The sequence below is a fragment of the Panthera uncia genome, chromosome C2 (genome assembly GCF_023721935.1).
Source record: "Panthera uncia isolate 11264 chromosome C2, Puncia_PCG_1.0, whole genome shotgun sequence".
Taxonomy (NCBI): Eukaryota; Metazoa; Chordata; class Mammalia; order Carnivora; family Felidae; genus Panthera; species Panthera uncia.
In genome coordinates, this window is record NC_064810.1 from 92,220,194 (window position 1) to 92,242,951 (window position 22,758).

Below are 22,758 nucleotides of genomic sequence, written 5' to 3' on the forward strand. Positions count from 1 at the left end.
AGAGAGAGAAAGAACTGGGGAGGGACAGAGAGAGAGAGAGAAAGAGAGAGAACTGGGGAGGGACAGAGAGAGGGAGAGAGAATCCCAAACAGGCTCTTCCTTGTCAGTGCAGAGCCCAGTGTGGGGTTTGAACTCACAAAGTAAGATTGTGACCTGAGCCAAAACCAAGAGTTGGACGCTTAACTGACTGAGCCACCCAGCCACCCCTATAATAATTCTTGATATCTGGTTGGACAAGGCTTATTTGCCTATTCTTAATTCTCTTCTGTTATGAATTTTAGGGCCATATTGTCAAGTTCTCTGAGAAATTCTTTGAAATTTGAATTAGTAGATTAGTTTCAGGAAAAATAACACATGTTCATTTATTTGGTTCCATATTTATCAAGTTTGGGGATATAATTTTACTGTCTTATAGCCTCTATTCGTTTCTGATGAGAGAGGAGTGGTCCTTAGTATGGTTCTCTTAAATTTTGTAAGTCCTTTTTGTCTGGCTGCTTTTGACATCTTCTCTTTTCTTTATATGCTACCAGCTTGGCTTTATTGTGCATAGATGTGATTTTCTTTGTATTTATTCCTGATTAGGATTCACCGAATTTCCTAAATCTGTAAATTTGTTTACCAAATTTGATAAAATTTGTGGCCATTATTTCTTTAAAGTTTTTTTTGCCCTCATTTTTTCTCTAGCCCAACTTTCTGGGCCTGAAATTACATGTATGTTGGATCTTTTGATGTTATCACATAAGTCACTGGGGCTTTGCTCATTTATTAGAAACCTTCCCCCTCCCCTTCATCTGTTCTTCAGATTGGATCATTTCTAGTGATCTGTCTTCAATTTCACGATTCTTTCTTCTGTCATTGCTATTCTGTTAAGCCCATCCAATGAATTTTTCTTTTATTGAGATTCCCTTTACATTCTTGAGCTTATTATAATAGTTGCTTTAAAATCCTTATCAGTTGATTTTAACATCTTAGAATGAGTCTTCATTAACGATAGCCTTTTCTCTTCAGGATGAGTCACGTTTTTCTATTTCTATATCCATGTCTAATAGTTTTAGGTGACATTATGACTGAGATATTGTAGAAGCTCAATTCAGTTCTGTTCAAGAGGTTTTTGTTTTTGGTTTTTTTTTTTTTTTTTTGGTTTTTGGTTTTTGAGTGGGCAGTTGATTTGGCTGGACTTAAACTCCAAACTCTGCCTTTCCTGTGGTGGGCAGCTGCGGAAACCTCTGTTGAAGTCACTTTGGTACTATCTGAGTTGCTTTGGAGTGTACCCACGCCTGCATGGTTCAAAGTCAGCCTGTGCAGAATCTGACACTCCTCCTCTGTGGCTCTCCTTTCCAAGGTTTCCCACTTCAGTTTTCAGCTGCTGTGAAAGCCAGGAAGCCTGTTATCTGGTTCTCCAAGCAAGCAGGATTATGGATTTTCTGAGTTTTAGTCACCGAACCTGGCTCGGACTTAGTCTGCCCTTAGACAAAAGCGGTGCCATTCCTTTCTTCCAAACGTAGATTACTTTCCATTTCCCGCTTCTTTCTGGTTGTTCTATAGCCAGTTATTTTTTATAATTGAATTTGTAGTCCTCATCTGCGGAATGGCTGGCGGATCTAATAGGGGCTACACCACCATCACTGAAAGCCAGAAATTGGAATCCTAGATCAGTTTTATATAAAGTTTCTCATTTTGTAGTTACCTCAGTTCCATGCAGTTTCTGCCCAGGGCTGCTGGGTACAGTTCTTCTAGTCTCTTTTAAACACTGTAACTCTTTGAGGCTCTAGGTTATTCGGGGAGTCCGGCTTCCAGGCACCTGCCTCCTATCGTCCTGGGGTCATGTCTGCTAACATTCATGTGGGGACAGACCTGTAATCCCAGCTCTTTTATCCAAGACCAAAACCCCTGGGCGCCTTCAGCTTCAGTTCCAGTATACTCATCTGACTTTCATTTGTTTCTTCATCCTTGGAAATTGAAGGTTTCCTTCATGATTGCTTTTGTTGTTGCTGCCTTAGCTTTTATCCTTAACTAAGTATTTTTAAAATATGATTGCAGTTTATTCAGCAATTCTGTGTTTGTACTGGGAAAGAGACAGCTACATCAGCTTAATCCATTTTGTTTTCAGACATTTGTGGCAGTGTTTTCTATAGTGTGTGACATCAGACCATCCTCAGAATTCAATTCTGACTGCTAGTTCTTGTCCTCAGGAGGGGACTGGGCTCTGATGTGGGTACCAGGGACTCGGTCAGAGGCATAACTAACATTATTTCAGCATCTGTTAGAGCCCCGACTCCAAGCCACTCACTTTATATCATTTAATTCTTCCAATTCTTTACTTCCAACAGCATTACCCATTTATAGATTAGGAGACTGAGACTTAGAGATGTAGAGATTTAGAGACTTGTTTCAGCATAAGCAGATTCAGAATTCAAGCTGTTTGACTCAAAATCACATACCTTCAGTGATAGTCTGCTGCCTCCACAGACATTTTTTCTAAGTATGTGAATGGGTAAAAAAAATATAAGACTTTGCTGTGTTTATCAGCAGCCATGACAAAATTTGAGGGCTCATTAGCACGGGGGAATGTCTGGAGGAGTCTACACATGTGTTTGCCAGCTCCATTCTTCTCATTGGCGAGATTTGTGGGATATCACAGAAAATGCTCAGTTTTGCCTCAACTCACTCAGAAGGAAGTTGTTTCTTCCTTTGGAGAGAAGTGAAAGAGAGGATTCATAAGAAGTTTAGACAGCTGGAAAGAACTTTAATGACAAAGTCTACATGAGGGAATGCAGGTTCTTCCTGAATGGGGCTGCCATCATAAGATGGCAAAGATCAGTTTTAAGAAAAAAGAAAGCAATGATAGTAGAAAATGATAAAGTCAAACCTTTGAATTCACAGTTTAGCTTCTTAATCAACATGTGTTCTTATCAAAACCAACATGTACCCACTAAAACTAATATTTAATATTTTGAGCCAGTGAAAGAAAAATTTTCTTAAAACCATTTTTATTTTGGAAAAAGTATTTATTTTGTTCATGTGCACGCACTGAATCATTGGTGGTCTAAGTCTACCTTAGCGAGAAAAAAGGTTTACTTAGTTTTTCAAGGAGCACATTATTTGTTCCTATAAATTCATGTGTGGTTAGCTTCCTCTCCTATAGACCCAGCACAATACATAGGTATTCTGCTCTTGGCCATAAAAAATTGCCCATAAACACAAAATGATGTTATTTTCAGAAGTCTGATCACAGTTTTTAAGCCATGTTAATTACCTTTTTATTTTAATAAATAATATACCTTTATATTTTAATAAAGAATTTTCCCTGTGGGATCCTTATTGATTTAAGTCAATCCAGTGCTTATTCAAAGTCTCTCACATACACTTAATAAACTTTGGAATTAAGAGGGGGCCCTCCCCTCCAAATACAAATGTTTATATGTATTGCCATTAATGGAAGCAGGAGCAAATCTTACTTAGATGTTTGCTCAGAACATCTAAATTCCCTTGGCATTTGGGGTAGGTTTTTATCTCCTGGATGGGGTTGCTTAGAATGTGTTGTTTTCTCTGGCATTTAGTGATGCTGAAAGGGGAGTCTTTTTTCCAATAATGTCTCTGTTGTATTCATTTCAATGTTTAGGTGAGGAAACTGAGCACTAAAGTGACTTTGTCCAGGTTAGTCAAGGCAACAATAGGAGCAAACGAGGCAGTTGTCTCCCATCAGGTTTCTGTGTGACCTTGAGCTAGTCATTTAGCCTGTCTGTGTCCTCAGTTGCCTTGTCTGTCAAAAGGGGCTAGGAATAGTAAAGGCGGTGGAGTTAATGCAGGCGAACCTCCTAGATCAGTGTCTGACACAAAAGCACCATGCAAGTTTTCTGTTTATTATTACCAGTAACTTCAGAGAATGGATGTCTGCAGGAGGCAGGGTGGTTCATGGTTCCTGTTGGTTTCAACACTACCCTAGTCCAAGTTTCCTGGATAATAGAGTCTGAGCTAAGGTTGCATGGTGGGCTTTATCCAGCAGCAAGAGTGAGGGGAGAAGGGAAGAGAGAGGGAAGAAGCATAAAGGTGGTGTATTGCCTGGCTGCCATAGCTTCACAAGAAAATCAGCTCGTTGCTCAGTCACATAGAAAGCTTCTAGCTTGGCTGTGTGGTACCCATGTGCTCAGTGCAGTCAGGCAGGGAGGGTAGGGGAGGGGCATGTGTCCACCAGGACCTTAACTCCCCTGATCTCACAGGCTGTGTAACTCAGTTCCCCATGCTCCCTCTGCCCATACACACAACTCTGGAGGTGACTGGGTTCCAGCTCTAGTGTAGCACTGCTGCCTCAGAATCCGGAAGCCTGAGGATGAGCCAGTGTCTCTGTGGGTCTGGCCAGAGGTGGGTGGAGCTGGGGTGCTGGAGCCACACCAGCTCCTGCTGGACCATGTGCTGTGCACGCTGTGCAGGAGCCCTGCCCTCAGCCTGAAGGAGGCAGAGATGGATGGTGGTGTGAGGAGAAGAGGGGACAGTGGCAGTGATGTGTATCTCCGTGGAGCCCAGTGGCAGAGGCTGGGGAGGCGGGCAGTGTGGAACCATCAGTGTGGCCTCTGCCCCAGGACCAGCCTTGCCACTCATCTCTGTGCAGCCTCAGTAACCTTCTGTCCCTAATTCTAAGTGAGATTATCACGAGAATTAGAAGAAATATATGTAACGTGCCTTTAGTGCTTGGCCCAGAATAGACAATAAATGACAGGGAATACTTTCCTATCTACCTATATTTGAAATAGAGATCCCTTTCCCTTAACACTTGTATTTGCCTCTGGAAATAAAACATCCACTTGAATTCAAAGTTATGACTGAGATGAACCAAAGGAGGCTGGTACTACAGCAAAGGGGAATATTTAACCCTAGGGCATGTCAACGGAAATGGCTAAGAAAGCTTATGGCAGAGAAGAGAGGCCATCCAAGGAGGTCAAAGGATTCAGGGAAAATCATGAGAATCAAGAAATGATTTCCACGCTAAAATTTGTTTTGTGTAATTATAGATTTGTTTTTCTTTTTAGCTAGGGAAAAGGGAGAACGCACGGTTTCCAACTCTTGTCCCGTGGGCACAGTGAGTCTAGGTTATTTAGCACCATCATCTGCAATCTTGACCCTCAGGGAGGATAGCAGTGTCAGTGTTAGACCAAATGGAGGCTGTGATAGGAAACCAGGAAGGAAGGATAAGCAAACGGGAGATTGCTAGGCTCTGGGGGCCCCAAGGTCAGATCAGATCTGAAACTCAGAGGGAGGATAGTGTTTGGGAATCATACTTATAGTTCCTGGAACCATAGAAGTGACAGCAAGTCTGAGTTCAAAGGCTATGCACACAAGGAACTATGATTCCACAGAGCATCTCCTTTTCCTGATATGGGTACAAGCAGAACACGGAAGCAGAACAGGGGGATGGCTTTCGAGTCAGCCAGAGCTGTGCTGAGAGCTGAATTACTGACCTTCGGACTTGTCACCTTGGTCAGCCTGTCTTGTTATCTGTAAAGGGGGAATAGCAGCCATACCTCCATCATGACCTTGTTGTGAGGACGCGTGAAAAGCTCTTGGTGGAAGCCTGGCACACAGTTAGCTCTGATAGCAGTTCACGGTCTTATTTGCTACTGCTTCAGCAGCCTGTGTATTTCTTGCAGGTTATATTCCTCTTGGAGTTCTTTCAACCAGATGGCTTTTCCATCTGAGAGTATTTGTGGTGTATGAAGGAAATGTCTTTGTGGCATTCACTGGATAACCTGGAGCTGACTGGTTTCTCAGTAGATAGCTCACTGATGAAGTCATTTAATCAATAAATATTGATTGAGCAGGTGCTCAGCAAGGTGTCGGGGGTAAACAGTCTGGCTCTCACCCTCCCCCACCTTAGAGTGTCCTCATCTGGTGGGACGAGGGACGCATCAGCACCTCAGCTCATGATTACTGCTCAGTGGAAGGGCTTCTTAAACTAAGGTTTTGAAAGGGACATCCGTGAACCTATGAAAATATATGCAAAATACTGTGTGTCAGGATATATTCATTTTTTTTCTGGGGTTGGGGGTCCATAAATCTCATCAAAGCCACAAAGGGTACTGGACCCAAAAGGGAGCAGGAGTCACTGCCACAGACACAAGGGACACTGTAATGCCTTACCAGCCAGGGAGAGGAAGATGAGGCCAGGAAGATGTGCAAAGAACGGGAAATGCATTAACTGGGCTTGACTGATTAATGCCTGGTGATTGTTTTTTTTTTTCACTCAAAGTCTTGGTGGCTTCTCTCCAAATGGGGGAATTGAGTCCAGAAAATTTCAGGACGGGTTAAATGGGAGAGCCCTATTCTTAGAGGAGCCCATCCAGGAAGACAGTTGCTAGATGGTACATTAATTTGGGAGCTAACTAAGAGATGAAAGGCAGGATATTTCCTAGCCTGTCAGCCCTGAAAAATACTGAAATGAAAGAAACTTCCCTAAGGTTAATTTTCAGGGGCTACCTGTTAATAGAATTCAAGGGAATATTAGCAACCTAGATTACTTTGGCCTGTAGATGTGTGTGCATTATGACACTGGTTCCTCAAGCTTCCTGAGGTGGAAAGGATAGGTGGCACTGTTTCCATTTTACAGATGAGATGCTGAAACCCTGGAGGCTGCGGGTTGCCCAGGTTACACTGATAAAAAGGGTAGAACAACCATGGTCATCTGGCCTGTCCCCTCCACCACGGACATTTAATTATCTGTCCAAGGTGCATAGTAAGCCCCCCATTGATATTTGTGGAACTAATGTTCTTTTTTAAAAAAAATCAAAGATCCAAGTAAACACCAAGAATTTTTTTTTTTATTTTTTTGATGTGTTATTTTCTTAAAATATATCATCTGGAATGTAAACTATGATAATATCATTTACTTTATTCAAAGTCAGCTCAACTAAAAAAATATTTATCCAAGGTTTACTGTGTCACTAGAGATTGAGTTTAGTACTTGAATCCACATTTACGATGTTTGCGTTTCAAGGAACATCGAGTCAGTTCTGTACAAATCATTGCTATATAATGTGTTTGGGGAGGCTATGTAGTATGGGTCCACCAATTAATTTCATCATAATGAAAAATGGGAAAACAAGAAATCCCCATGACTCAGTTTGGTTTTAAATGATCTAATTATAATTCATTTCACGTTCAAACATGATTCTTGGTTTGGAAATCCATTCCATTTATTTCTCTAGGTAAGCACAAATAATGTATTGGAAAAAATATGGGGAACTCTGCATGTTCTGTTAGAAAGGGAAACAAGAAGTAAATCGGTTACCTTCACAAAATGAGTGTTATTTTGGGTTATTGTTGTTCCTTTTTGAACTGTTTTACTCTATGAGCATGTAAAATGGGAGTGAAAGTCTTCAGTGTCTGTCCCTCCTGCTAGCCCCAGTTCTACTTCTGGCTGGTTAAGTAGCTGGACTTTGGAGCCAGATCGACCAGGGTTGGGTCCAGCTCCATCACTTCCCAGCTGCACGGCTCTGGGCAAGTTGCCCATCTAAGCTTCTCATCTTATCTTAAAAATGGGGGTAAGAATAGGACTCAGCTGCTAAGGTTATTGTGAGGATTCAAGGAGATCATGCAATTAATCTTTTTGAATAGTGGCTGGCATTTAGTATGTACTCAGCTAATATTGAGTAATGTTAATATTTATTTTAATATTAGTAGTTATATTTGATAGTCTTATTGTATTTTAGCGAAGGCATTGCATATATATATATTATATATATATTATTGTGTGTGTGTATATATATATATATATGCAATGCCTTCGCTAAAATACAATAAGACTATCAAATATATCTATATTTACTAATAGATATACATATATGTATGTGTGTGTGTATATATATACATATATATATATATATACACACACACACTATCAGAAAGGAAAATATCTGCTTCCTTTGATGTCCTATTTTCCAGTGATGTTGAAAATGAAGATCAGAAAAAACTCTAGAGTTCTCTGATTTCACCCCTGAATAACGGGAAGTAATTAAATGTTCCCTGCAAAAAATTTTAATTCTAGTATTCAATACCAGAAAAGAAAAAAAACAACCCTATTTACTTTCCAGATAGAGATGCAAACAAAAATAAAACACAGCTGCTGTTACTGCTCCATGGGCACCATCTCTACTTGGTACCGAGAGAGATAATGATCTTGCAGTATAATTTTATAAGGAGATAACGAAATCAATTACATTATCTCAAGGGTAAACACTGAAGGCCTTATCCCATTGCTGGTTAAGATGGACTGTAACTGTGGCAGCTACTCACCCACGGTTACAGATTATTTTGGATGAAAGAAAACATGGGCTAATAAATTAAGATTTGACAACATAGGAGTGTCGATGGCCTTACAGTTTGATATTCAAGAATGAAAGCAGCAATACAATTGATGGATAAAACACAATGGATGCTTCACACAATGGATGCTTCAACACAAAGCAACCACGGACATGAGTGAAGGCAGTGATAGACAAACAATTTGGTTCATTTTGATTATTCAATTGTAAAGTTTTCACAAAAGCTTAGAAAAAAAATCTGCAAACCATTTGGGCCCACTGAAACTCCAGGTGATCTTATAAAATATAATGAACCACAAAAACAAGAGGCTAAGAAGAACTATAGGAGGCTGTCGGGATATGTTTCTATTAATTATAATGACTACAGAGTTAGTAGGATTCCTTCCAAGGTATGGTGATTGAAGTAGATAACATCTTTTGTTGTTATGATACTTAAACTTTATAGAAAAGATTTATTTATAGACATTCAACCCATTAAATAAAATCAATAATTATGAACTTCTATAACCAAGTCCATGAGATTTCAGGGCCAGAAAATCTGCTTTATAAATAAGTGAATTCAACACTGACACAAGTTGCGTGACCTTGGCCAAGTTCCTTATCTAACTCTTTCAGAATAATCATAAATACCAGGTAGTATCGTAAAATAAGTGTGCTAAAATTGTGCTTATTAGCACATAGTAAAAACTTGAATATAAATGATAAGAGGCTACCTTTCTGCTTCTTTTCTCACTCTTAAGTTTCTTACAAGTTTATATGCTTCTTTTCTTTCTTTTTGAAAACTGATTTTTATTTTAGCTTTAGCTAGTGACTCTGTACTATTTATTCCAGTTACCTTGCAGTGTATAATTATTCTAGTCTCTGTGTATCTTAAATTTAACATGCATTTTAACACTGACACTCTGTCCAAAAGAAAAGTCATTGGAATAACCCTTGTTTTCCTTTGCTGTGCTAGGAAAGTTGGCAGAGTTAACCATAAGACAGTTTAATCAATAGAAAAGGGCTTACAAATTCATGAGTAGCAACGATATGATGTAATTTCTTACTTGTTTTTCCTTGTCTCATTTCCTTTAAGTTTCTCATTACCTTGTATTTTAAATAAAGCAAAACCTGGCTCACGGTTGGCATCTAGTAAGTGTTTGTTGAATCGAGAAGGAAGGAAATTAATATTTTAATTGTGACCAGAGGCAACAAGCTCCTCGATGGAAGCTGAACAGACAGTCATTAAATTATGCAGATTAGGAAACATCTGCCACCTGCTTCTCGTATTCATATGAAGAACTACTTGGGTTAATTTCTTAGGTTAAAGTAAGTACATTATAAGGGGAAGCTGAGTAATATATATAGCATTTTTTTGTCTATAGTTAAGGTTCCAGTGTTAAAAGGACCTTAGAGGAGATGGCTCAACCTCCTTAGTTTATTACCAAGAGGAGTTACCATGGCCCTGAGAGTGTAAATGGGCCCATCCTGAGGTGCTGAGCATCAAGAGGAGGTCATTTCCTATTCTTCCCATTTAAACTTGCCTAAGAGCACTTGTTTTACTGAAACTTCCATCTGTTCCAGGGGCATTTACATATCTACCAAAACTATACAGAAAGATAAAGACTGTGGTTGAGAAGATCAGCTTTTGGGTCAGAGAGACCTGGTTTTTAAATCCGTTCACCTTACTAGCTCTGTGACTTTGGACACAAATTACGTAATCTCTCTATGCCTCAGTGTTTTTATCTGTAAAGAGGGGTTGATAAACTTCCGTCATCTTTGATGGAAATAACAAAACTTCATAGATTATTATTGATGATAAACATGATAATGTATAAAAAGGACTTATCACCAAGCCAGGTACATATGAAGTGATTGGTACACATAAACTGTTATTATAATATAAATGAGAAGTGGAGAAGAAAGTTGAAGGGAAGTGATGTAGGCAAGGATAGGCCTGTGTTTTGCTAATAGTGGGCCATCGATATGGCTGCAAGCTTCCTTACGGCCAATGTGGAGAAAGAAACATGATTGATTACATACTTCACAGAGAACTTTGTCATATTAATTATGTATCTCTGGCCAAACCAGAGCCACATTCCTCCAGCCCAGTCTTCTGAATTTCCAAACAAAATCTCTTTCTACCAGACACGGCAGTATAGGTTCCTGAGACTTGACGGATTACAGTAAGGGCTGTCCAAGTTTGGCCAAGACTCTCTTAGCGTTTCCCACAGAGACCCCCAGCTTCTTGATCACACCTGTAGGAGAGAACCTGGCCAAGGGTCTTCCACTCAGCACATGTCGTTCTCAGGAAGGCCTTGGACCTTGGAGGAGGCCAGGAATGAATTTGGGGTTATGTAGCTTATTCCTCTCACCCATGTCAGGAGCTCCTTAACTGCAGGGACCAGCCTTATTCATCTTTACAGATTTCCTCATTGCCTCTCACAGTGAATGGCAGACGCTCAGTAAATGTTTGTGATTTGCAGGAATGAATGGACATGTGTGGTGGAATTGCTGGTATGAAAAACCTGCTGTTTTAGGGCCTGGCTGTAACAGAGCGATTCTTTCCAGCAGTATGAATTTGTCACTCAGCTCTGAGGATGGCGCTCAAGGTTTAAATCTTAGTATTTAAAGAAAAAATAAAATCTACATGAAAATGAACTCTTCTTTCCTGGGTACTGATGTTTAAAGACTTGTGTTATTAAGTGTCGAAATGAGATAGAACTGGTTTTCTTCAAAAAGGAGAGAAGTACAATTTGAGCACCTCCAGTATCTCAGAATAGGTAGACTAATCAATTACCTTTCAAGACACGTACATTATTATAAGTCATGGAAAGTCATGGCCCGAACCTCATGTTTCGAAAAGATAGTATTTACACTTTGCTTGGGATATCACCTACAGAGGAAATGTGGAAAAGGTTATGCTGTCATGAAAATGTCTTAAATCTGCTTGTTGAAATTGTTGTAAAATGCCCTAAAATGTCTTCAGAAAATATTTAAGGTTGCTTAATTTCACGTGATATTTTTCCGTGTGTTTGTTACAGTTAAGTATCAATTTATTTTCTCTGAATAACCATTCCCAAACCAGTCTCCCTGGAGTCTCCTCATTTATCCAACTTAATGAAATTGGGTGAAAGCTATGCTGGCATTTATTCAATGTAGTGTTTCTCTTTTGTACTTGTGATTAAGGATCTCACTCCAATTTAATTTACAGGCTAGGAATCTTTTAAATGTTAAAGAGGAAAATAAATGAAAACATTGTTTGAGTAAACTGGGGCTCACACAGAGCTAGTTGACTTGTTTTCATATGCTGTATCTAAGCCTGGATTCATATTGTAGAATAGGGTTTTATTTGACCAAAATAATAAATCCTTGTAACCCCCCTTTTTTTCCCAGCCCCTTTGCTCTTACCCTGTCTGAAGCCAACATGTCACTGAAAAATGAGCCACGAGTAAATACCTCTGCACTGCAGAAAATCGCTGCTGACATGAGTAATTTGATAGAAAATCTGGACACACGGGAGCTGCACTTTGAGGGAGAAGAGGTGGATTATGATGTGTCTCCCAGCGATCCCAAGATACAGGAAGGTAAAGACTGGTGGTCTGAGCGAGAAGAGAGTTTCTCAGAGTTGCCTGGCAGAGAGCAGATTTGAAATAACCAGCAAATGATTGATCATCCTTGCTGATGTCCTACCCTGGGCTGAGACCATTTCACTAGCTGTATTCTTGTTGTAGCAGGTTATGATTCTTAAACAGATGCCCATAAAAGGCAAGTTATGCTAATATCGTGTATTCTTACAATATCATTGTGTCCTTGCAATAACCTTATTTACTTGTTTATTTTTTAGTGTGTATTCCTTTCTCTGCTATTTATAAGACTCAAGGATTTAAGGAGCCTAATATACAGACGTATCTCACCGGCTGTCCAATAAAAGCCCAAGTTCTGGAAGTGGAGCGCTTTACATCTACAACAAGGGTCAGAGCATTTATGGACTCACCTCGTATTGGTCCACGTATACCAATTAACACACTGACTTCCATTTTCCTTCCTCATAGCTATGACATGTTTTTAGCTTTTTTTTTTTTTTTTTCAAATCACTTGTAAGTCCTGTTCACCTCTCAAGAATTTGCTTTCCGTTGAGTCTTGATTCTCATATGCCTTTTTCCTCATTCTGGAAAATGCTTTTTTTTTTTTTTTTAAATACGCACCTAAGGCAATTTATGACTTTAATAAATTGCTGAGTGCCACTCCTAGTCCTCCTCTCTCCTCGATTTTCTGTTTAATGTGGGCTCTTGGGGCATCACCATTCCACCTAGACCGTCACATAGAAGCCAAGGAAGAGTTTAGCTTTCCTAATGCTGGTTTAGCAAGAAAATAATGATGCTGCCTGGCTCTTGAAAGAAAAAGAAAAAAAGCCAGGATGTTGGACCGACCAGTGTCATCACCCAGAGACGGTGCTGAGAGAATACTGCTGGCATCTTCTGCTGCTCTCTGATCTGCTCCTGGCACCTGTCCTTTAGGTCTGTTCATGGGGCCTGAGTGCTGGAAGACATCTTCCATGAAGATGACTTCATCAAGCAAAGCATCACTCTTTGGTGTGGATTAGACTAGGTTGTGAGGGGAGCCACCATTGCTCTGTTAATGACTGTACATCACAGTTGTCAGTCTGATAAGTAGAGGGCATTGCCGCAGGCAGGTGGCCTTTGTCCCCTCAGGTTGAGCTCTGGCCACGGCAGACTAAGGCCACCTTTGCTCCTGCCTCAGGGGAAGTGTAGAACAGCCTTTCTCCAGAGACAGGTTCTGTCTGCCTTTCCTCCTTGTCTTTTGCAGAATGGCATGTGTTACCTGGGTCCTGATAGTTTTGCTTAGTGGCCTGTCCTGACCTACCTGTGTGTATGTTCTGACTCCTAACACCCACCTTTGTGTGCAGCCTTTCCTTTAGGCCCTTTATATGAAGGGGGGTCTCTACCTTCCTGATATACCACTGAGCACAATGCACTCAGAAATGTCTCTGATGTGGCCTTTGCCTTCTTAGTTTGCCTACTAGCTTTTAGTTCAGAGGGGATACGCATGCTCAGAGGGTGAAATGCACAGACTCCAGAGCCAGACTGCATGGTTGAAATCCTGTCTTTGCTTTGTGATCTCCAACAAGTTACTTAATCTTTCTGTTTCTCAGTTTTCACATGTGAATAATGCTAAATAATGGGTGTAACGGTGCCCACCGTATAGGTTTCTTATGAGGACTTAATAATAATAATAATAATAATAATAATAATAATACACAGCCTTATGCAAGGGTATTGCATATTGTATTGTTGGGGAGCAAGAAGGTTCTGTCTGTTTCCAAGATCCTCCTAGCTGGACTAAGACTCAAATTGACATGAGACCCATTAACATGGGTCAAATTTGATTTCGTTAAGTATGGGCAATCCACACAGACGTGGAAATTCCAAATACAGGCACATCTGGGACTTCAAAGAGAAGGAATGCAATTCACAGGGAGATGACAAAGAGCAAATGTTTGGTAACAAATGTTTACCAGGCCACTTGGAAATAGTGGGACATATGGAGAACTTTGATCAAACAGGCCTTGCTAGTTCTTCCCTGTCTGCCATAGCTGGTTCATCATATAATCTGTGATGGTGGCTCTCCTCCTGGAGCAGGTCCTCTAGCTCAATTCTTTCTAGGCACTTGAGGGGGAGGTAAAGAGCTTTTCCTGGATCTGCTGGGTTTCGACTGGTTTTTAACTCAAAGTAGTCTTCATGACAAAGTGGCCCATCTTGGGGTGGCCCATCCTTGGCCCTTATAGTATTACATAAGCATACACTAATACTACATATTATTATTAATAGTAGGTGTCTCCTAAGGTTATTCACAAAGATAAATAAATATTCAAGACCCCCAAACCAGGGACTTCTCTGTGCTTGGACTCTTCTTCTGTTAGTTAGGTGAGTTTGGTTTAGTCCTATTCTAATCTGAGTCTTTGTGAGAAAGCTAAGGATCATCTTTTTAAATTTCTTTTTAATGTTTATTTATTTTGAGAGAAAACGAGAGACAGCACACACGTGCATGCAGGAGATGGGCAGAGAGAAAATCCTAAGCAGGTTCCGCACTCTTACTGCAGAACCCGATGTGGGCTTGATCTCACACTGTGAGATCCTGACATGAGCTGAAATTAAGAGTCGGATGCTTAATTGACTGAGTCACTGAGGCGCCCCGCTAAGGATCATCGTTATCCTACTTCATGTTTAGTTTACTAAGAAATATGAACTAAAGTCATGCAGTATAAATGTGATTCCAGGTAAATAAAAACACACTTTTTCTAATTACTGAACACATTCTATGTGCTAGCTCAAGGCAAGGCCCTTCTCTTTTTATTTCTGTGACAGCCCAATGAGGTAGGTGTTCTTCAGGCCCTCTCAGGCTGGAGATCTTCCATTTTCCCTCCAGTGCCTCCTCCTACCTTTTTCTACCCTGTGATCTGCCCCTCAGGGCTCTCTGCTTTTGTCCTCTGGTAGGGCTCAGACAGTGAAGAGCCCAGATAGGAGATTGGGGTTACCTTGGGCTGACTGTGTCCCTTGACCAAAGGCACCCCTTTCCCCAAGGCAGCCATCCTTACATGGTTCTCTCCTTCTTGTTCCAGTACCTGGCCCTGCATCTTGTTCCTTCAGGACTAGGAATGCCTTCAGAGTCCCAGGTTACTGTCCTTCCTTTATGGTTTCCTTACCCCTATCACATCTTTATAAGCAGTCCCTTCATTAAAACTCTTCAGATTATTCCAATTCCAGAGAATTCCAATAATTCGGCTGGGATGTTGTCTGACAGAAGTGACGCTTGGCTGAGGCATCACAGCTGGTAGGCTGCACCACAGGGTTTCAGGCCTTTAAAATCTTCAAGAAGGATGTGGCAGCTTGTTTTCATCGTATCATACCACCTCACAATTGCTAAGAAGTTTGGTGTACAAAGTCTTGGATTTATATGTGAGGGCTAAAACTTGGCATTTGAAAAAGTTTCGAAGTATTCAGTTTTTGGAGATAGGTAAATATAATCCTTGGAAATGCAGTAGCTTTCCTAAATTGTATAATTTTTCTTATTTATTTGGTTCATCTTAAATTGAGCATTTTTCACTTGAATGCAAAGTTTCTGGCCACTCAGAATTTTCCTGCATTCTTCTCTGTGATACATGATGGAGGATGACACCTGTAGTAATGTAAAAGTAAAAGTGAATGTAAGTAAAAGGCAACATATAATATTGAACCCCAGAACTGGTTTTTTTCCTACTTCCGGTTGTAGTAATTGTCATGAATCCTAACTAGAGGCGAAGCAAATGCTACATTTGAATATTTATCAGTGATATGGCTGGATTTCAGACTTAAGAGCACAAGTTGCATTGATACTCTTGCTCATATTTTATATAGTAAAGCATGGCCACTCTGTGTAGATGTAGAAGTTACCAAATAGGACTGTGGGGGACGCCTGGGTGGCTCAGTTGGTTAAGCATCCGACTTCAGCTCAGGTCATGATCTCGTGGTTCATGAGTTTGAGCCCCTCATCAGGCTCTGTGCAGACAGCTCAGAGCCTAGAGCCTGCTTTGGATTCTGTGTCTCCCTCTCTCTCTGCCCTCTCCAACTTGCTCTCTGTCTCGGTCTCTCTCTGTCTTTCTCAAAAACAAATGAACATTAAAAAAATTTAAAAAGATTAAAAAAAAAAACAGGACTGAGGGCCAGGAATCTCGCATGTGGTTGCTGACACGAGAGCCTGGATAAATAAAGTAGCAGAGGAGACATTTATTTTCTCCTACCCCCAACATCTTTGGTGCCTAAATCTTCCAGGAAGGGCCAGTGTCCTTTGGGTAGTCCAGAGTGCCCACTGCCTAGCCACCCTACACACCATCCCCCTGTCCACGGAACTTCCTTCAAGATCTCCTCCGCTTTATAAACATCCCTCAGTCTCCTAACACTTTGTACTGTATCAAAACTATCCCCCAGGCCTGTTAGTTCTGATTGAAATCATTACCAAGATATATTTGCATTTTAATAAGAAATATTTTTTAAAATTTTAAATGGGGATTCATTTTAGTTAAGTAATTGGGAAAAATATTTTGTGCGTAGTCTTTCACTTTTTCCCCTCTAATCATCCTGTACCTTGTTGGTCACTGGTGGTCCTTCAGAGCAAGGAGATGTTGTAGACAGGGATGGACCTTGGAATATGTTTCAGAAGGAGAAGGCATTAATGTCATCTGTGAAGGACGAGTAGCTGGCTAAGATCATGCTCCTGGAATCCATTTCCTCCAGCTTTCCTTTCACCCGCTCCAGTAGTCTGTTCACTGTTTATACTTTGGGATAAGCAAAATCACCCCTGATATCTAATTAGGGTCTTCACTCATTGTCTCCTTTACCTGATTTCTTGTTTCAGGGCTGTGTGTGTATTTAGAGCAATACGACTTGTGGAAGTTTATCTTTGGTGTGATTCAGAGTTTGTCTTATGTATATTATGTACATTATATATATATATATATGTATATATATTTAAGGACATTTTATTTCTGTAACCACTTGTTTTAGGAAACATCTTGTCTGAGCTATTGTTCATTGAAAGACTTTAGGCTTTGTTATCTAAAATATCAATCATTTTTATTGATCACTGCAGGTACCAAGTATCAATCTTTACACTATTGAATTAACACATGGGGAATTTAAATGGCAAGTTAAGAGGAAATTCAAACACTTTCAAGAATTTCATAGAGAGCTGCTCAAGTACAAAGCTTTTATCCGAATCCCCATTCCCACCAGAAGGTAACGGTTTCAGAATTAATTATAAAGTTATCCCAGTATGCAAGCTGGATGGAAAGAGTGTTTTATCTATATTATGGGTTAACTTGTCCGTTGTTGGTGGATATTTCTATTAAACAGGCTCTTCTAAAAATAAGCATAAAATGCTTTTATGCTCATATTTATGCTTTCATTTAAATGAGAGTAATACTCAAAGAATAATAAATGTTTCCATTGTGTGTGTGTGTGTGTGTGTGTGTGTGTGTGTGTGTGTGTGTGTTAGGCACACGTTTAGAAGACAGAATGTCAAAGAAGAGCCTCGAGAGATGCCAAGTTTGCCCCGTTCATCTGAAAACATGATCAGAGAAGAACAATTCTTCGGTAGAAGGGTAAGCCCTTTCAGTCTTCTGTTGTTCAAAATATAATTTTGCAGCGCTGTAGAAACATGGCGGCTCCTGGGAGGTGAGGGGGACCTGGCTGCAACTTTTTTTTCCCCCTGATCCCTCACCCAGGCTAGCTTAGCATCTTTGGAACTTGTTAGGCAGCCTTCTTCTCCAGGTCAGAATGGCTGCACTCAGAATGGTTGCATTTCCCAGAAGAGGAAGAGTGTTCTATGAAGAAGTTTTCCTCTGCAGGAACCTCTTTGGGCTGGTTGTGAGTCAAGCTTGAGCTCACCATTGAGGGTTTTGAGATATACTCCTTTAAAAGCATTTATTTCTATCCGTTTGCTCCAGACTTCATAGTAGCTTGTCCCAAGTATATGTGAAGTCTAATTACCAAACTATAAGTGGGGCCCTTAGGGTCAGAGAAGAGTAGGACAGAAGCCCCAGGAGCAGGTGCTCTGCCTCAGTGATATGGTGCCACACAAGGTAGAAGATGAATTGTTTTTCAGTAGAAAATTAACAAGGAAATATCAGTTCTGTTTTGTAATCTGAAACTTTTATCCTGAAAGGGATATTTGACTTCTCCTTTGTATAGTTGTCATCTTGTTTAAAATCCTTTTAGGGATCTAGAATACATATTTTCCACGATACATGGACATATAAAACTCTGCAGTTTGGGGTTACTGTGTACACTTACATGAAAATGCAGCTGAAAATGAGAAGCTGTGGCTTTAACAGTACATCCACACATCATCATAGTCGATGTGATTGTCATTAACCTCCCACATTTGACCATATTTGAAATCAGAATATAAGTACTAGAAAGTCTCTCTCTCTCTCTCTTTTTAAACTTCCCCCCCTCTCCCCCTGAAGAGCTGTTAAAAAAACTGCAGTATATCTACCAGTAGTAAATTCAGTGTTGAAATTAAGGAAATCGAGGTTTTTGATAAAATCAATAAATGCCTTAAAACAGTCTACTATGGGCAAGTCCTGTGCTAGTGATTATGGAAGACTGAACGAATATACAGCTTGGGCCTCTTCAACAGTTTGTAAAAGACCTAAGCACATGAAAAGTTGAATAGCAGAAAGCAATTTAAATAAAAGTCCAGGGGAACTATGGAAATAACTCCTTAGTGCTATTCAAGATTCCTTGTCCACTGATAATCTGAACAAATAATTGAATAAATTACAGAAGTAAAGATTGGATAGTGGTCACACCACTGTCACTGTTTAAAATTTTAAGTATGAGGACATTATCGCTTATCTCCTATATTTGTGTTACAGAAACAACTGGAAGATTATTTGACAAAGCTACTGAAAATGCCCATGTATAGAAACTACCATGCAACAGTAAGTACCGTTCAGTGACTTAAATTTTGAAGTACTTTGTAAAAGCATAAATTGGCTGCTAAATTTTGGATCATTTTATCAACACAAGTGCTTGTATCCACTTGTGCATTCCTCGGGTTAAAATTAATGAAATGAATGCAAAGTTGATTTGACAGCAATAATCTAGTTCACAGTATGCTGTTTTTAAAAATATCAACTATAAATTGATGTGTCTAGATGAACTTGTAACACTGGTCTAGGCTAGATTATCTAGAAATCAATGTCCTTCTCTTCTCAGGTTTCCAGAATAATGCCCCAAAGCATTTCTAACCCTGAAGAAAAAACCAAAAAAACACTGAGTATAAGTGATGAAAACAGCTGAGCAGAGTTGAATACCCAAAGATTAGACAGAGCGTAGTGCTTGGTTGGCCATCTGATTGGCCTGCGATGCTTATAAAGGGCCTGTCTTTTCATGTGAAAGTGAGAAGCATGGGAAAAGCTAGGGAGAGAAAAAACTCCCGAGAAATAAGAGAAAAGAGGTGGTGGGGCTTAGAAGCAGCTGGGAGGCACACAGCTGGCAAACAGAAGGGGGTAGGCTTTTATAGAAGTTCTCAGAAAACAATAAGCTCAGCCCTTTTAGAGGCCTTGGAGGTGGGGTGTTTTTAAAGGGTTCACCCTCAATTATCAAAGGTCCAGGTAACTGAGACGATATCGGATTATTGTGTTTTTGTGTCTGTGTCTTATAAACGGTACTGCTGTGAGGTTGAACGTACGCATGTGGTGTATGTGGAACTTAAGGACAGACACGGATATGTCCTACAAGATGTGGCCTCCAGTTTAGACAGTGGTGTCACATAAGGGAAGCTGTCTGTGTATTGAGGAAAGGAAGCAAGAGCACCTGGACTCTTTGGAGTTTTCTGGTGACTTGCTGCCCACCAGGGTATTATTTGGAGGCCGGGATGTGTACCCGGCTGGTCCCCTTTACACACAAAGGATCTGGGGCCGAGCCACAGTCCCCCTTCTACAGTAGTTTGCTGTATGTCTTTTTGATGGACTTGAAGGAACGTATGTGGTTTCATAATCCTGGAGAAGTATTTTCCCAGGGAGACTGGCAACATGGGTCCAACCAGAAGATCTCAAGAGGAGGAGGGTGGGAGGGATTTCTTCCCTCCTAGGACTCAGGAATGTGCATCTTTGAAAGAGTATAACGAGTAAGGATATTACTGCTATTATTTACAATTAGTTAACTGCTATTTCTCCTGCTAAAAATGCTGCTTCCTGTTGTGCTCGCTGAAATCACATATGCTGTTTTCTTTAATAGAGATTTATTTAAATGTGTACTAGTACCAGTATGCAATAATTTTCTATTTGTTTTACTGTTCTGCCTGCCTGTGACTTGTACTATTTCTTGTGGCTTTGAAACAGTGATTGCTGAGTTTAGTCTTCTCTTTCTATGGATAGTACTACATTTTGGATTCTAATGCTGATTAAATGATGATTACCTTTTTTTAAATGTTCATTTTAATTTATTTTCCAATCATAAAACATTTTCCAAAGTTGAGCCATAGTGTATCTAGAAATTCTAGAATGTCTTCTAAACATTTCCTTGGAGAGGAAAACCTGGTTACAACTCACCTAATTTATGTTACTCCACATTTTTGATGGCAACTTATCTATCCCAAGAACAGAATTCTCCAAAATGATTCAAACTTTTGTAAGATACATCTTAATTTTCTTTCTTTCTTTCTTTCTTTCTTTCTTTCTTTCTTTCTCTCTCTCTCTTTCTTTCTTTCTTTCTTTCTTTCTTTCTTTCTTTCTTTCTTTTTAATCTTCTAACATTATTTAACTTTCCTGTGAGGCACTGTGGCCTGGAGACTAGATTTATGGGCTTTTGCCTCATATTTGTCAAATTAGATTGGCATCTTTGTGTCTCCTTTGATAACTGTGAGAAATATTAAAACTCTTGTCTATAAAATCATATTAAAAGTTATTTTTATACAATCATATATAATTAACTTATTTTTATAAGTGTAAAGCAAACCTATTAGAAATTAATTTGGGTTTTTAGGCCAGAGGTCATGGATCATAGGTCAAGGGATCAGATAGGATCATATCTCAAATTTCAATAAAATTTCAGTGAAATTAGACATGGACAAGTTTTCTTATTTTCATATGGTCATTGGCTAAGTTGGTATTTAGATAAGTAACTTTTTATTCAGGAGAATAACTTAAAAAAATGTTTTTTAATGTTTGTTTATTTTTGAGAGACAGAATGTGAGTGGGGGTGGGGGCAGAGAGAGAGGGAGACACAGAATCTGAAACAGGCTCCAGGCTCTGAGCTGTCAGCACAGAACCTGATGTGGGGCTTGAACTCACGAACTGTGAGATCATGACCTGAGCTGAAGTCAGACTGAGCCACCCAGGCACCCCAGAGAATGACTTTTTAAAAATTTCTTTTAATGGAAACCAATTTGACAATAAATTTCATATTAAAAAATAATAGTAAAATAAAAGAAAATATTAAGTACATAAAAAATAAAATAAAATTTCTTTTATACTCTTTGAGGTTCTGAAAAATAGAACATCTTAGTGTTTTAGTGGATTTAACATCAGATAGTTCCCTCAGAGATTATTGGTAATTCATTCTGTTTTCTTTACTCATTTGTAAAATAGGGATAAATGTATTTTGACTCTCTTCAAGGCATAATATGCTAAAAAAAGAAAGAGAGAGACCTATTTACTCAATTAACATACAAAATCTCAAGCAGAATTCCTTTTGTGTTCTAAATTTGATTAGTGCTAGCTCTAGTACTGAACCTACTAGCTGGGCATTTTAATTAATAACTGGAAAATGCTTAGATTCCAGGGAATTTAAAGGAAGAGTCATTAGAAACAGTAAATGCACAATTTTTGTAGCTGAAGATTAAAATCTAGAAATGGAACAAAGTGCATAATTTCCAAGAGAAGGGTCCTAGGTTGATATGATGATGTTGCTAACTTCCGGTAAGTCATTTGACTGTCGTAACTCAGATTCCTTACCTCTGAGAGGCTAATTGCAAGCTAATTTCCCTGTTGGAAGGAAGGAATCTGAAGATAAACATCCTGTAGGTTAATAATACTGAGTTTACCCCTCCCATGTTTTGTGAGGTGAATGAATTTAGTTTGAGGGGAAGAATAGGTAGAGATGAATAAAGGTGTATCCATGCCAACAAAGAAGCTGTACTGTTAAACAGCTGCGCCTGCGAATTAAGGGAGGTGTTGTCATTCTCATGATTGAGTCTTAAGAGTTAGGAGAGTCCAGCCTCTCAGTTTCCTCCACAGATGAGCCATCTTCTCTTCTCTCTAGTGTGGTGTTAACCGTCTGACCGTGAAGGCAGTCTTTCCTGGCATAGTTGAGCCTACCTCCCAGCCTCACCATAAAGGCCCTGCCCAACCCAATGCTCTTGTGTCCCTTCTGAGAATTTCCTACTTTGGCACTTGCTAGAATTTTTGTTACCTCAGGCTTAAAGGGGACTGCTGAACACCTTCCTTCTCTTCTAGTACAAAGATGAGGTAGGACAGTAGTGTGTATATGACTGCCAGGTAATTTCCAGGGTTTGCTGTTACCCCTTGGGTTACTTGCTTGTCCCTTGTCATTTACTTTCCTGTTTCTCTAATGTTTAATTGTATTTTTCACAAGTTTCTTTGAAAAAAAAATTGATTAATGCATTATTCAAAAGATCAATAAGCCCAGTGGAATACTGTCCAGCTAAATTGATCATTAATTCATGTTCTTGAGTATCACTTGTGCAAATAGAGAATGGAATTATTATCACTAAAGATACACTGAAAAGTTTGGACAACACAATCTTTGTTAAATTTCAAAATGTGTTATTGGGGTTTGCTTTTTTTATCTTTATTTTTGAGAGAAAGACAGACAGAGACAGACAGAGGGAGAGACAGACAGAAAGACAGAGACAGACAGAAAGACAGAGACAGACA

General features: G+C 39.6%; 1 protein-coding gene across 5 annotated transcripts in view; it reads left to right on the forward strand.

Moving 5' to 3' along the window:
• Positions 1-22,758, forward strand: part of PLD1 (phospholipase D1) — a 213,622-nt gene that overhangs the window by 64,441 nt on the left and 126,423 nt on the right. For 4 of the 5 annotated variants that reach the window (XM_049628563.1, XM_049628566.1, XM_049628567.1 and 1 more), the window contains exons 2-6: positions 11,691-11,881; positions 12,142-12,269; positions 16,944-17,089; positions 17,349-17,454; positions 18,733-18,798. In XM_049628563.1, coding sequence (XP_049484520.1) covers positions 11,722-11,881; positions 12,142-12,269; positions 16,944-17,089; positions 17,349-17,454; positions 18,733-18,798 — 606 coding nt within the window. In that variant the 5' untranslated portion in view covers positions 11,691-11,721. Of the gene's footprint in view, positions 1-11,690; positions 11,882-12,141; positions 12,270-16,943; positions 17,090-17,348; positions 17,455-18,732; positions 18,799-22,758 lie in introns of those variants that run through there. The other variant, XM_049628565.1, reaches the window with a different exon arrangement.